Here is a 16,119-nt window from a genome sequence, read left to right as displayed (position 1 = left end):
GAAACGTCAGCCTCTCTGCTCCTATGATGCTGCTTGGCCTGCTGTGTTCATCCAGCCCTGCACCTTGTTATCTCGGATTCTCCAGCATCTGCAGTTCCTACTATCTCTGATTCAACTATACCAAAGAGGTTTGTTTCGAGGGCAGTTAAGTTTTTGTTAAAATAATTATTTGAAATTGTAAGGTGCAGCATAGTGATTAGCCTTTCATCCTCACAATAAAACTACGGCTCTTACTCTACTTAAGTTACTTTTTGGCATTTTTCGCATTACTGTGATCCAACAGGAAATGGTCGGGAGCTGTAAATGAGATGCTAAAGAGTTGCACACCGCCAACCCCTGCCTTGCCAAGGTCATGGTTTATCTTATCTTATAGAAAGAAATTGCTTGAGTACAAGCACTAATGCAGGCTTACCAGCAGCAGGGTGACAATGACAATACGAATACCTTGGTTTGAATTCTCAATCTAATTTGTGCCAGGTTAAGGGGAGGATATGCTGAGAAGAGTTGTTGGTAACTCATAGCAAGAAGCTGTGAAAAATTGAAGGGGACTATCACGTCTGTAGCCCCAAAGACTAGTTAATATGTCTATTCTGGAAAAAAGATCAACTTTTTAATCTCACTTATGAAGAAAATGTATGTGTTCAGAACTAATGATTATTGCACTGAATACAACGCATATTGCATCAGTTACCTATTGACCTATTACTTAACTTTTTTTAAGACAGTGAGATAAATAGGCAGCAGCAGAAGTGCATTTAATATGACCAATACCCAACAATTGTGACACCAAAAGTGACATTAAGCTTATGTTACCAATGACCTTTCAGAAAATTCTCACCGACAGAGCTTTCAAAGTTGATAATTTGGGGCGTAGGACTGAATTCAAAACATATCTCAAATTTCAACTTGACATTTTGTTTGTGCAGCAATGAATATAGTAGTGCGGAGAAAATAAGCAGGAAACAGCAATAGGAATAATTGGAATCCTATCCCATACATTATATCCTGAATGTTTCATTTCTAGATTGTCATTATGAACATATCTGAATATACTTTTTCCTCGTTAAAGTCTTTTTTAGATTTTAGCAAAACTATTTACTGTACAGCAGCAGTTTTGCATGTCTCTTGTACTGCAAATTCTCTTAAGAACCATGTAAACCTACTTTTAAATCATGTTTACCTTGAAAAGGAAAAATGTAATTCATTTCCAGACAAATTTACAATTTCCTGACATTGTATCATTGGACTACAGTCTATTACCTTACCATTTTTTCACCTACATCGTGTTAGCTTCTCTTCTTCAATTCAATCCTGTGAAGTGAATTAACATTTCGGACCCCGCAGGATCATTCTGCCAATATTCAAAACCAGGGTACAATCATGCAAATTAGGAGCAATAGGTCCTTCTGTCCCTTCGGCCTGTTCAGCTTTAAAGTAAGATCATGGCTGATCTGATTACTCCACATTTTAGTAAATCTCTGATAACCTTTCATTGCCTATCAAGAATCTACCTCTGCTTTAAAAATATTCAAATTACAATATTAAAATCCTGCTATTGAGGAAGAGTTCCAAAGACTCATCATCCTCTGAGAAAAGTCTCCATATTTCTGCCTTAAATGGATGAACCCGTATTTTTAAACAGTGATCTAGTTTCTACCATAAGATGAAACATCCTTTCCACATGCAAACTGTCAAGACACATTACGAACTTACATTTTTCAACCAAGTCACCTCTTGTCTAAACTCTAGCAGATACAAGCCTAGCCAGAATAGACAGCATTCATTCCAGGTATTAGTCTAGTAAACCTTCTCCAACTGATTTCAAGGCACTGACATCCCTCCTCAAATAAGGAGATCAATACTGTACACTCTGGATATGGTCTCACCTGTGCCCTGCATAACTGAAGCATAATCTCCCTACTTATATATTCAATGTTCCTTACAACGAACAATAACATTCTATTAGGCTTTCTAATGACTTGCTGTACTTGCATATTGTTTGTAATTCAAAATCAGTATCAAAAGATACAAGGTGATTTCTGGCACAAGGAGGAATTCAAAATAGTGAGCCCACATATCACACAAAACAATAAAAAAACAGGAGGGGTCACATTGGTGGAATCTAATCAAAGTCTTAAAATGATTTATTGTTATATATTAGAACCTTTTGTTCAACTCATGATGTTTGTCAGTCTTAAAGTTTTCATCTGTAGTTCAGTGCTCCAAAGCGCAAGGTAAAAAAAAATTCCTATTAATATCTCAGTGAAGTATATCAATACTCAGTGATGAGGGTTAATGAAGCAGCAATACTTGGAAACACTTAATTTCCTGGAGGTTACTACTGTAAACAGACAGCTTCAAGCAATGTAAAAAGAAAGAGAATATCTGTATAGATATAAACAGAGCCTAGCAACAGACAAATTTCAGATATATCCTGGACTATACTTGGCACTGGAGTATACGGAAACAGCATTTTTAGTCTCTCAATAGGAAGTGATGAGGAAGCAGAAATTATATGCCACTAGTTTGTTGCAAAGCTCAGTAACTCATCATAAATATCTGTTACATCTTCAACACATTTAATTAAGCATTGTATAGAATTGCTACATTATTTGAACTCTTTGCAAGGAAACTACATACAATTTTACAGCAATCACAAGGCTAAATTAATAAGGGAAATGTTTTCAGGGAGTGCAGTATAATATATTTGAATTTAATCCCCAATAGAGAAGTACAATTAAATCAGACTTCTCCACAAATATTCTGTCACATTGTTACTTAAATGTTAAATTAATGCTTAATTGATGTTCCTTTACACAACAATATAGTATCCCAATCAAATAAATATGTAGTTGTTGCAGAAAATGTTCTTCTTTCTGTCCTAGGCAGAAACATATTAGCTAATTTCAAACATGACTGCATATACTACAAATCTGAAATAAAAACAGAAAACCGAAAATGCTGGAAATACTCAGCAGGTTAAGTATCATGAGCAGAGATAGAAATAAGAGCTCTCCTGAAAAGATATTGACCTGAAACGTCAACTCTTTTCCCTCCTATTGTAGATATTTTCATTTTTTAATTTAAAGCAAATTTCTACCTTATGTTGAAGGCAACAACTCACTTGTATTCAGTATGTCCTGATGAGAAATAAGATCATCTAGGGTTTGAGGCCGATACTTTTCCACCCTAGAAAAGATGAAAGGATGTTTTAATTTAAAATATTTAAAATAGTTTCAGTACATGAGGATTCTAAATCACAGGACAGGAAAGCTCAAGGAAGCAGGCAGACATACTATCTGATGACCACCACTGGCTTGTGTAGAACACACACAAGTTCACACACATACACAGTTCAATGATATCAGAGAAGTTTCAAAGACATTTCAAGTCAGAGATTAAGGGCAGGACTTTCCATCTGGGTTCTGGGTCAGGACTGGTTGCTACCACCTCCGAGTCCTAACCCCATTCTGAGGGGAGGGGAGGGGTTAGTAATCATAGGCTGTGATCTTCCAAGAGGTTGGCTCAGCAGCTAGTTAACGCTGGCAGGCCTGGGAAGCTGAACTTTCAGGCCCTAGTCAAAAGGGCTAATGGCAGCCAGTATAGTGGCAATTATCTTGCAACACAAATGAAGGTAGAACTGGGCATAAGGAGAAGCAGAAGCTAGGCACCTCCAGCATGATGCCCCAAAATTTACGCATACTGCCCAGAGTGGCAGCAAAATGCTACCCAGCCAAACCAAGCAGGCCTGGTTGGAACTGGTAGAGAATATTATCATCCTTTCTTTGGCAAGATGAGTACACCATGACACCCAGATAACCGGCCTTTGGAAATGCAACCACCAGCTGGCATAGCTGAGTAGCCCGAGGATACCTGGTACTCCTGAGCGTAAAATGTGTCCTGAATAATGACTGTACCACTAGCAAGGTCCATACATCTCTGGAGGATTGTATTATGCAGATTTCGGCAGACCATCACAAAGCACAGACACTTCCATGACCATTCTGCATGGCAAGATCTGATCAGTCGAGGCAGTGAAACCACATCTTCAGAAGCCCTGATTTTTGGTGGCCCTTGTGGGCAGATAGCTTTGTTTGTAGCACCACTGTGCCACCATCTCAGGATCACATAAAAATGAGAGCAGCTATTTCTTCAAGGAAGCCCCATTTTACCAAAAAACTATGGAGTACTGGTGGTGACAGTAACAGCAACTGCATGATGGACTGATGGAGAATGAAGGTGCCATGGCAGCTGTTAGAACAGCAAGTACATACATTTATAAGGCACAACATATCAGACTTTTCATCCATAAACACAATCCCAGTAGTGAGGTAAGAATATTAATTTTAGCAGGTTATTCTCTTGATCTGTAAGAAGTACTACAGGTAACACAAACATAGATTACTACAAGGAAGCCACATAAAATGGCAATACATTTTGTTTCCGAGATGTGCTGAGTATAAATGTTTTTAGAACATTTATGACAGCTAGGTCAGACATTTTATCATGTTTTCCTCTTGCAGGATTACTGAAAACGTAAATGGGATGATGTGCTTAACAGACAAGATCATTAACTGTAACTGAAGTTAAATGTGTACAAAACATTAGCTAGACTACAGCAAGAGTGTTGCTTGCAGTTCTGGACGCTCCATGAAAGGAAGGACATTCAAGCCATTCCAAGAATGCAGTGAACATTCACTCAAATAACATACTGACTCACATTTATAGTTCTAAAGAACGACTCAAACCAATTTGGAGCTTTTCTTTTCACTAGAACAGAAAAGGCTTAAGTGAGGCTGAATACAGATTTACAAAGTTTTGAAAGGTTTAGAGAGTAACTTGTGAAAGGTAGGCCCCACTCCTTGGTCTTATTATCAAAAAGTGATAAACTTGAGATTCTACCTATAAGAACTGAAGGGAAATGGATGAGAAAAAAAATCATTCCACATGGTCAATTTTTGGAAAAAGCAAAAATATTGGCATCAGCACAAGCATGGTAGGTCAAATGATACCCTCACCCCTCTCTTAGCCCTGTAATTGCTACAATTTTAGTTTTACATTGATAGTAAATTTTAGGTTTAAATACCTTAGTAGAAATGAAAACACGTTCACAGATTTAAAGAAATCAGTTAAACAAAGCGAGTCATAGTCAGACAGCATGGAAACAAACCCTTCAGCTCAACTTGTCCTTGCTGATCAGGTATCCTAAACTGAACTAGTCCCATTTGCCTGCACTTGGCCAATACCCCTCTAATCCCTTCCTATTCATGCACCTGTCCAAACGTAACTTAAATGTTGTAACTGTACCTGGACGTACCACTTCCTCTGGCAGCTTGTTCCATATAAGCACCACTCTCTGTGTGAAAAAAATGCCCCTTGTGTCCCTTTTAAATCCTTCTCCTCTCACCTTAAACCTATGCCCTGTAGTTTTGGATTCCCCTACCCTGGGAAAAAGGCCTTGGTTATTCAACTTATGTATGCCCCTAATGATTTTATAAACCTCTGTAAGGTCACCCCTTAGGCTCCTATGTTTCAGGGAAAAATGTCCCAGTTTATCCTTATAACTCAGACCCTCCAATCTTGGCAAATATTTTTGCACCTTTTTCAGTTTAATGACATCCTTCCGATAGCAGGGTGAACTTGATTGAGTTTTTTGAAGAGGTGACCTAGAAGATAGATGAAGGCAGAGCAGTAGACATTTTCTACACGGACTTTAGATAGACCTTCAACAAGATAGGTGATAGAACACGTGGGATCCAGGGAAAGCTAGCCAATTGGATACAAAATTGGCTTGACTGTAGGAGACAGAGAGCGATGGTAGAGGGTTGTTTTTCAGTCTGCAGGCCTGTGACCAGCGGCGTGCCACAAGCGTCAATGCTAGGTTCACTGTTGTTGTTTGCCATTTATATAAATGATTTAGATGAGAATATAGGAGGCATGGTTAGCAAGTTTGTGGGCGACACCAAAATTGGTGGTGTAATGGACAAAGAGGAAGGTTACCGAAGAGTACAGTGGGATCTTGATTAATTGGGCCAGTGTAACAAGGAATGGCAGATGGAGTTTAATTTAGATAAATGTAAGTTGCTGCATTTTAATAAGACAACAGGACAGGACTTACACTGTTAACGGCAAGGCCCTGGGGAGTGTTGTTGAACAGAGATACCTACGGATGCAGGTATATAGTTCCTTGAAAGTGGCGTCACAAGGAGAAGGCAGAAGAACAAATTGCTCATTTGGACAGCCAGTGGCAATGGACCAAATAGCCTCTTTTTGTGCTTTAACATTTCTCTGATTCTGTACAGTTGTAATATTTCAGGTAACCCAAATTTGAGTAATAGCAGCCAGGAATGGATGTGAATGCTCAGTATCTACCTACACCCCCTCTCTCCATTCCCAAACATTTGGGAAAGAAATGCCATTCTATGCAGTTGTTTTCTGGAGTGGGGGTGAAGGTGAACTTTAAAATCAATTTCACAATACAGCACTAAAACATCAAAAATGACAAGATGAACAAGTTTGACTTAGGAATCAAGCGGACAAATCTTAATAAATGAGATTAACAAATCTACTGGAGATTTTTGAGGATGTAATTAGTAGATTAGATAAGGGGGAGCCAATGGATGTGATCTTTGGACTTTTAAAAGGCTTTCAATAAAGTGTCTCATAAGAGGTTATTGGGCAAAGTTATAGCACATAGGATAGGGGTCAATATATTAGCATGGATTAAGAATCAGTTGATAGATAAGAAACAGAATGGGAATAAGTGGGTCTTTTTCCAAGTGGCAGGCAAAGACTTGTGGGGTACTGCAAGAAACAGTGCCTGGGCTCCAACCATTCACAATATCTATAAATGAAGGACAAAATGCAACATTTCCAGGTTTGCTGAGGACACAAAACTGGGTGGGATTGAGAGATGTGAGGAGGTGCCAAGGAAACTTCAAGGTGATTTAGACAAGTTCAATGAGATGCAGAACAACATGGCTAAATGTGACAAAAAACCAGAAATATTATTTAAATGGTGTTATATTAGGAAACAGGGATGTACGAAGAGATCTGTGTGTCCTTACACATCAGTCAATGAAAGTAGACAGGGAGGTGCAGCTAGCAATTAGGAAGGCTACTGGTATGTTGGCCTTCATTGCAAGAGAATTTAGTTTCAGTAGGATGTCTTACCGCTGTGATACCGGCTTTGGTGAGGCCACACTTGGAGTATTGTGAACAGTTTTGGTCTCACTACCCAACAAAGGATACACGTACCATGCAGGGACAGCAGTGGAAGTTCACTAGGCAGATACCATGGATGGCAGGTCTGTCTATGAGGAGACTGGTTCGACTGAGTCTGTATTCACTAAGAGTTTATAAAGAAAGGGGAGATGAAATTGGATTGAAACATAAAATTCTAACAGGGCTGGGCAGACTGGATTCCGGGAGTATGTCTTCCCTGACTGGCGAATTCTAGATTAAACCAGAAGACACAGTCTCTGGATACAGGGTAAATAGACTATTTAGGACTTGAGTTGAGGAAAAATGTTTTCACTCACAGGGTAATGAACTTGTGGAATTCTCTACCACAGAAGGCTGAGAAGGCCACATCACTGAGTTTGTTCAAGAGATGGATACATTTCTAGATTTTAAAAGCATCAAGGGGTATGGGGAGAAAACAAAAAAAGGCATTGAGATAGAGCATTAAGACACAATCCTACTGAATTGTGGAGTAGATTCAAATGGCCCACTCTTGCTAGCTTCTCTGACAACCTATTTCTGTTGCTGCCAGAGGGTCATTAATTCAATATATAAAAATATTGGTCTGCCCAAAACTTGTCAGTTTTTCAGCTGTAGGATTTGTCCATATCAACGTTGAAGACTAGAAAATTCCAAGGTCTAGCACTGTGTTGAATGACCCAGGCTAAAACTTTACACATTCACTTCAAAACCTCAACAGCGAAAGATTACAATCTAAGGTCCTCCCACTATCGTATAATGAAAGCTGGAACTCTCCAGCTGAATGCAATTCATGTCAAACATTCTCTGGTGCACAGTAAATATATGTATATACCATATAGTGTCATATATTGCATTGACGGCAACGGAACCGTATTACATCCAAGTGAAGTTTGAAATGTTATGGAGGATACCTTTACGAATTTTATGAATAAAGTCCTTTTTGTTTCAAAAAGAAGCAAAAATTACATTTGCTGCGTGTTATCGAGGGATTATAATCAACAAGCACAAAGTGCCGAGTCTGCGAACCCGACAAGGGAGCAGGCCTTTGGCTGGCAGCGGGTTACAGTAGACCCAAACCTCCGGAGTCACATCCATACTACGGGAGGAGGGGAACACAATGAGAGAAAGAGAGCAGCAAGGCCCCTCCAGCCTGAGTTCCCTCCGTGAGGAAAACCGGACGAGCCGGCAACGTCGCGCAGTTCCCGTTACATTTCAAACGTGCCGCTCGAGCCCAGCGGCCGCTGACTCCGGGTGGCGGCTGGTGTTTGTCAACGCAGCCCCACGGGGTATTTAATGAGCTCGGGCGGGCGTGCGCGCTCTTACCAGGGAAGATTCCGGCTCTTCGCCTCCTTCCCCGTCGCCATAGTGACCGTGCTTTGGCGCCAAATCGCAGAGCGAGGACAGAGCTCTCGCGAGCTTTAGCCGCTCAGCATCTGCCGTGATTGAGGCAGTCAGTAAAGGTACAGTCTGCATTACATGGTCGGGTGCACGGACGTTAGCTTGCAGCGAAGATCAGATACGCACTGGCCGTTAAGTAAAACGCGCTTTAAAAAAGGAGGACTGGACGAAACAAAATTTCAGAGAACTGCACCTTTACTCCATGAACCAACGAAGGTGGGCGTAAAGAGCTGTCCCCACCGTCATCATCAGTCCTGAAGAAGGGTAAACGTTGACTGTTCCTTTCCTCCAGTTGCTACCTGGCCTGCTGTGTTCTTCCAGGCTCTGTTTGTCTACCTCATCATCAAAAAGCACCCTTTTGGATCACCTTGCATATGGGACAAGACTAAGGTGATGCAAATATAACTGTGCCTCCAGAGCGCTCCTTATCAACAATATCAGTTTCTTTTAAAGGAAAGCAAAATGCTGCACATGTTGGAAGTGTGAAATATAAACAAAAAGTGCTAGAGAAACTGAGCAGGTCTGGCAGCAACAATGGAGAGAGAAGAGTTAATTAACGTTTCCAGTCCAATATGAGTCATAGAGATGTGCATCATGGAAACAGACCTTTTGTCCAACTTGTCCATGCTGACCAGATATCCTAAATTAATCCAGTCCCATTTGCCAGCATTTAGCCCATATCCCACTAAACCCATCCTATTCATATACCGATCCAGGTGCCTTTAAAATGTTAGCCAAGATGTGGAGATGACAGTGTTGGACTGGGGTGGACCCAGTCACATGGCACTGGGTTATAGTCCAACTGAAATCAAAAGCTTTCGGAACTTAGCCTTTTCGTCAGGCGAAATGTATGACTTTTAAATGTTGTAATTGTACCAGCCTCTACCACTTCCTTTAGTACTTCATTCCATACACACACCATCCCCTGTGTAAAAAAAGTTGCTTCTTAAGTTCCTTTTAAATCTTTACCCTCTCACCTTAAATCTATGCCCTCTAATTTTGGACTTCCCTACCCTGGGGAAAAGACATTCATCCTATCCATGCCCCTCATGATTTTATAAATCTCTATAAGGTCACCCCTCAGGTTCCGTTACTCCAGAGAAAATAACCCCAGCCTGTTCAGCCCCTCCCCAAAGCTCAAACCCTCCGACCCTGATAACTTCCTTGTAAATCTTTTCAGAACAGTTTCAAGTTCCACAACATCTTTCCTATAGCAGAGAGACCAGAATTGAATGCAGTATTCCAAAATTCGCCTAACCAATGTTCTGTACAGCCGCAACATGACTTCCTAATTCCTATACTCAATGCACTGACCAATAAAAGCAAGTGTACCAAATGCCTTCTTCACTACCCTGTCTACCTGCAACTCCACTTTCAAGTAACTCTGAACCTATACCTCAAGGTCTGTTTGTGGTGCACAAAGGACCTTACCATTCAGTGTATAAGTCCTGCCCTGGTTTGCCTTACCAAAATACAACACCTTACTTATCTGAATTAAACTCCATCTGCCACTCCTCAGCCCATTGGCCATTTGATTAAGGTCCCATTATACTCTGAGATAACCTTTTTTGCTGTCCACTACACCACCAATTTTGGTGTCATATGTAAACTTACTAACCATAACTCCCATATTCACATGCAAATAATTTATATAGATTTTAAAAAGCAGTGGACCCAGCACCGATCCCTGCGGCACACCGCTGGTCACGAGCCTCCAGTCCAAAAAGCAATCCTCCGCCACCACCCTCTGTTTCCCACCTTCAAGCCAATTTTGTATCTGAATATCTAGCTCTCCCTGGTATGCCATGTGATCCAACCTTGCTAACTACCCTACTATGCGGAACCTTGTCAAACATCTTGCTGAAGCCTATATAGACAATATACACCGCACTCATCAATCTTTTGTCACTTCTTCAAACAGTTCAATCGTGTTTGTGATACACAATTTCCTATGCACAAAGCCATGTTGAACTAATCAGTCCTTGCCTTTCCAAATGCATGTAAATCCTTCCCTCAGAATCCCCTCCAACAACTTACCCACCAATGATGAAGAAAAAATCAGAGTTAATGTTTTGGGTCCAGTGACCCTTCCTCAGAACTTCCTCAGTTAACAAAATGTTAACTCTGATTTTTTTCTTCACAAATGCTGCCAGACCTGCTGAGCTTTTCCAGTAATTTCTATTTTTGTTCCTGATTTACAGCATCCGCAGTTCTTTTGGTTTTTACCCACCAATGATGTCAGGCCCACTTGTCTATAGTTCCCTAGCTTTTCCTTACCACCTTTCTTAAATAATGGCACTGCGTTAGCCAACCTCCAGTCTTCTGGCACCTCACCTGTAGCATTGATGATACAAATATCTCAGCAAGGGGCCTAGCAATCACTTTCCTGGCTTCCCACAAAGTTCTGGGGTGAACCTGATCAGGTCCTGGGGATTTATCCACCTTTATATTTTTTAAGACGTCCAGCACCTCCTCCTCTGTAATATGGACACTTTTCAAGATATCACTATTTATTTTTCAGAACTTTTTTTTATTGGTGGTACAGTGACCAACCGTCCTCTGTTTAAGGATTGTCCCTTACCTTGACTTTTTATCCGAAGTACCTTGAGGATGCGTGTTATCCTATAATCTGGGGACAATCTTTGGGAGGCTGAGCCTGGGAACCTCAGTTGTATGGTTTGAGCAGGAGTTCAAGTCTGGCAGACAGCCAGCAGGGAGCTAATAGTGTTGTGACCCCGCAGGATAAGTTGTAAATTTTGGTTACTTTAAACGTCATCCCATTTCTTTGTCGCCTGAAACCACAGCTTTATGCCCATTTACACCCTCCCTATTCCGTCCCTTCTGCTCTTAAGTTCAGAGGTACCCCTCCCTCCTACCTCACCTCCCACCTGTTACCACTGTCGAAGGGACTTTTTATTTCGTGACAGTTGATCGCTCTGATTAGTATATACAGTCTATACTGTGTAGTGCCCACTGGTCATGTAAGACACCAAGTGTAAGGTGGACACTTCAAGCTCATCATCCCTTCCACCAGCACCAGCCAGGTACAGACAAACCAACAGAAGAGGGAAAGCACTACATGCATCATGTTCCTAATAATTTTAAATTTATTTATGGATGCATGCATCACTGGCTAAGCAGCATGTATTGCCCATTTCTAATTGCCCTGGAGAAGGTGGTGTTCAGCTGCCTTCTTGAACTGCTGCAGTGCATAGAGTGTAGGGGGACCCACAGTGTTTCCATCCTTTGTTTATTCTCTGTAGCAGTTTGATGACATACCAGGCCATTTCAGAAAATGGATTAAGAGTCAATAGCATTGCTTTGGATTTGGTAGGCCAGATGAAGTAAAAATGGCACATTTCCTTCTCTAAAGGATATTAATGAACCAGATTTTTCTTTCAGTGATGGCTACATGTTCACCATTAGGCTGGCTTTTAATTCCAGTTTTTTCAAGAAGTTGAATTAAAATTTCACTAACTACAATCGTGTCCAGAATGTTAGACTGAGATTACGGGTTATTTTGATTTTATTGTCACATGTACTCCAGTATAGGAGTATAGTGAAAAGTGTAATTTCGCCACACAAGGCGCCATCTTAGGCACAAGTACCTAAGTGTGAGAATCTAAAGAACAAGGTCGAAAGAAAGAACAAAGTAAAAAGTTAAATATTGCAGTATTTATAGTATAGCATAAAACATACTAAATAAGGTTAAAAGTTACACATTACAGACCTTCTTAGGTTTAAGTAACAAAAGAAATAAAGTTCAAAGTTCAGACATTACAGTCTTTTTTTAAGTTCTTAGCCACGGTGGGAACGCACTGCCAAGAATCACCTTAAGACTGGAAGCCGGCTGAGGTCATGCCAAGAGACTGCCATGTACCACAGAAAGTCCACCATGCCAGGTTGAGAGACTGCTATTTTGAGCCACTGAGAGATCACCACTCCAGGCCAAGAGACCTCCCAACTGAGCCGAGAGTCTGCTACGCCGGGCCAAGAAACTGCCAAGCCTGGCTGAGAGTCCACCATGCCAGGTTGATGGTCCACCATGTCAGGCTGGAGGTTGGGGGGGCCATGCCAGGCCAGGAAGTTGTCTCGCGAAGCTGGGAGGCCGCCTCGCCGGGTCTGCATTGAGTCAGGAGGCAGGGAATCCATGCCAGGAGAAGAGAGAAGAGAGAAGAAGGAAATGAAAACACAAAACAGAAGGAAAAAAAGAGTGAAAAAAAGAAAAGGAATTGGATGGAGGGGACAAGCTTTGCCTGAAGTGTTCTATTCCGCTGCCATCTTATTTCATACATGACTGATGCATGTGTATACCAGTGACATTATGATTACATAAGACCGGAAGACTGATGAGCAGAATTAGGCCATTCAGCCCATCAAGTCTGCTCTGCCATTCGATCATGACTGATATGTTTCTCCACCCCATTGTCCTGTCTTTTCCGATACATTCAATGACTTGGCCTCCACAAGCCTCTGTTCAAAGAGTTCCACAGAGTCAACACCCGCTGGCTGCAGAAATTCCTCCACATCTCAGTTCTAAAGTGTTGTCCTTTTGCCCTGAGGGTATGCCCAACAGGTCCTAGTCACTAATGGAAACATCTTCTCCACATCCACTCTATCCAGGCCGCTCAGTAATTCAGTCAGAGTCTTCCCTCATCCTTCTAAACTCTGTCGAGTACAGACCCAGAGACCTCAACTGCTCCTCATATGACAAGGCTTTTATCCACAAGATCATTCTTGTAAACCTCCTCCGGACCCCTCCAATACCAGCACATCTTTCATTAAATATGAAGCCCAAAACAGCTCAGAATGTTCCAAATGCAGTTTGACCACAGCCTTATACAACCTCAGCAGTACATCTCTGCTCTTGTATTCTAGCCCTCTTAAAGTGAATGCATTTGCATTCCTAACTGCCAACCGAACCTGCATGTTAACCTTAAGAGAATTCTGAACTAGGATTCCCAAGTGTCTTTGCACTTCAGATTTCCAAAGTCTTTCCCCATTTAAAAATAGTCCATGCCACTGTTGTTTCTACCAAAATGTATGACCTCACATCTGCCACTTCTTTGCCCACTTGTCTAGCATGCCCAAGTTCTTCTGCGCCCTCCCCTGCTGCCACAAAATGACCTGTCCTTTCATATTTTTTCCCCTTTATTCATTCACAGGATGAGGGCATTGCTGGACAGGCAGCATTTATTGCCCATCCCTAATTGCCGAGAGGGCAGTTAAGAGTCAACCACAATGCTGTGAGTCTGGAGTTACATGTAGTGAACTAGAGGGGTTTTTCCCGACCCACAATTCATGGTCATTAGACTCTTGGATCCAGATATTTATTGAATTCAAATTCCACTTCTGCTGTGGCAGGAGTTGAACCTGGGTCCCCAGAATATTACCTAGGTCTCTGGTTTAACTGTCCAGCAATAATACCACTAGGCAATCGCCTCCCCTTTGTATCATCTGCAAACTTAGCAACAATGTCCTCAGTTCCTTTGTCCAGATCGTTAATGTATAACTTGAATAGTTGTAGTCCCAATATTGACCTGTGTGGGACTCCACTAGTCACTGGCTGCCATTCTGAAAAAAGACCCCTTTATCCCTATTCTCTGCTTCCTGCCAGTCAGCCAATCCTCTATTTATGCCAGTACCTTGCCCCAAATACCATAGGCTCCCATCTTAGCAGCCTTCTGTTCAGCACCTTGTCAGAGGCCTTTTGGAAACCCCCATTGCCTTTTCTATTTATTATTTCCACCTTTCTCCCTGACAACTGTCTGAAACTGAAACAGGCTGTTCACAACCTTCTTTCATATTTCTCATTGAGATGAACTTTTGACCACATATCCATGTAATCACTGGACTTGCCTAACATGTAACATCACCAACTCTAACCCTATCTCAGCCTGTCTGCTGCTGAAACTTTCTACCATGTATTTTTACCTCTGGATTAACTATATCCAACACACTCATCTAATTTCATAAAGTCTATCACTTGTAAGCTTGGGTTTGAATTTTCCAATCTGGGTCCAAGTTACCATGTCCCACCCAGATCAAACAGAAAGATTGCCCATTTACCTTTCCTGGAGTTTTTCAGTGAGACATTGATCCAGATCCTCCATAACCAAAACACCCCAGCAAACCACTCAGGTGTTTTTTTTGTTTTTTTTCTTTATTCATTAATGGGATGCGGGCGTCGCTGGCCAGGCAGCATTTATTACCCATCTCTCATTACCCAGAGGGCATTGCTGTGGATCTGGTAAGGATGGCAGTTTCCTTCCCTAAAGGGCATTAGCAAACCAGATGGGTTTTTCCCCTGACAATCGGCAATGGATTTATGATCATCATTAGACTCTTAATTCCAGCTATTTATTGAATTCAAATTCCACCATCTGCCATGGCGGGATTCAAACCCAGGTCCCCAGAACATTATCTGGGTCTCTGGATTGACAGTCCAGTGATAATACCACTAGGCCATTGCCTCCCCTGTAGCAGTGTATAGGTGCATTCCAGGAATTACACAATTTTTAATGGCAATAATTGTCCCATCTGATGTTTAAAGATCTAAAAGCTATTGAGAAAATGGTGAGGAGGATAAGATGGCAGGTGGGTAAAGGGTTAGGGTGGCACGTTGGAGAGGTATACAGATGGAAGGTGGGTGTGGGTGTAGGTTGGCATTTGGGTGAAGAGGTAGGTGGCAAGCTGATGAGGGTTAGGGTGTGAATTGGGTGAGGTAGTAGGTACTAGATGGACAAGGGGACACGTGTGGCAGGTGGATAAGGAACAGAGTGGCAGGTGGATGAGGGATTACAGGTGACAGAGAAGCTCTGAGAAGGTAGATTGGGTCAGGTGTTGGGGTGGAGGTGTTTTCAAGCATCTGAAAGTATTGAGGTGTGTTAATCGGGGGTGGGGGGGGTTAACCAGGTGTATATGTGTGTGTGTGTTTGTGTGTGGTTATAGTCGTGAGTGATTTGGGTTGAGGTGGTGCAGTTTTATAGATAGGCAGAAGTTAGAGCAGCTTTAATTCTAACTTTTCCGTGATACCATTCTAGGAATCCTGGAAGTCCCCACTCTGACTCACAGTTGGGGACTTCTTTGGATGGTCCTGTTCACCAGGCAATTGCTATTATTGGTTTAAACTTCCCAGACAATCATACATAGGCAGTTGGTTGGAAGTGTACATCAGTCAGGATATATTTAATCTTCAACAATCTGGAGACAGGAAGATCTGGACCTTGAAGTCATCCAAAACTGTGCTGCCTGTGTCCTTACTCGTGCTAAGTCCTGTTCATCCATCACGCCTGTGCTCGTTCAGCTGAACTGGCATGCAACCAAGCAATGCCTCAATTTTATCATTTTTATATTGTTTTCTGTTCCATTTATGGCCTCACCCTCCCTTATGTCTATATTCTCCTCCATCTCTGCATCCCTTGAGATATCTTCCCTCACCTAATTCTACCATTCAGAATCCATGATTTTAATTGATCTGGCATTAGTATCCATGCT

The 16,119-nt window shown here is 41.7% G+C and overlaps 1 protein-coding gene across 2 annotated transcripts in view; it reads right to left on the bottom strand.

The window, feature by feature from the left end:
• rfc5 (replication factor C (activator 1) 5) overlaps positions 1–8,677 on the bottom strand; it is a 45,623-nt gene extending 36,946 nt beyond the window's left edge. For both annotated transcript variants that reach the window (XM_020528690.2, XM_020528691.2), the window contains exons 1-2: positions 8,548–8,677; positions 3,125–3,189 (exon numbers count right to left, since the gene is read on the bottom strand). In XM_020528690.2, coding sequence (XP_020384279.1) covers positions 3,125–3,189; positions 8,548–8,588 — 106 coding nt within the window. In that variant the 5' untranslated portion in view covers positions 8,589–8,677. The remainder of the gene's footprint in view (positions 1–3,124; positions 3,190–8,547) is intronic.
• Positions 8,678–16,119: the final 7,442 nt, after the last annotated feature.

This window comes from Rhincodon typus, chromosome 24 (genome assembly GCF_021869965.1).
Source record: "Rhincodon typus isolate 14 chromosome 24, sRhiTyp1.1, whole genome shotgun sequence".
Taxonomy (NCBI): Eukaryota; Metazoa; Chordata; class Chondrichthyes; order Orectolobiformes; family Rhincodontidae; genus Rhincodon; species Rhincodon typus.
This window is presented reverse-complemented; position numbering and strand designations above follow the sequence as displayed.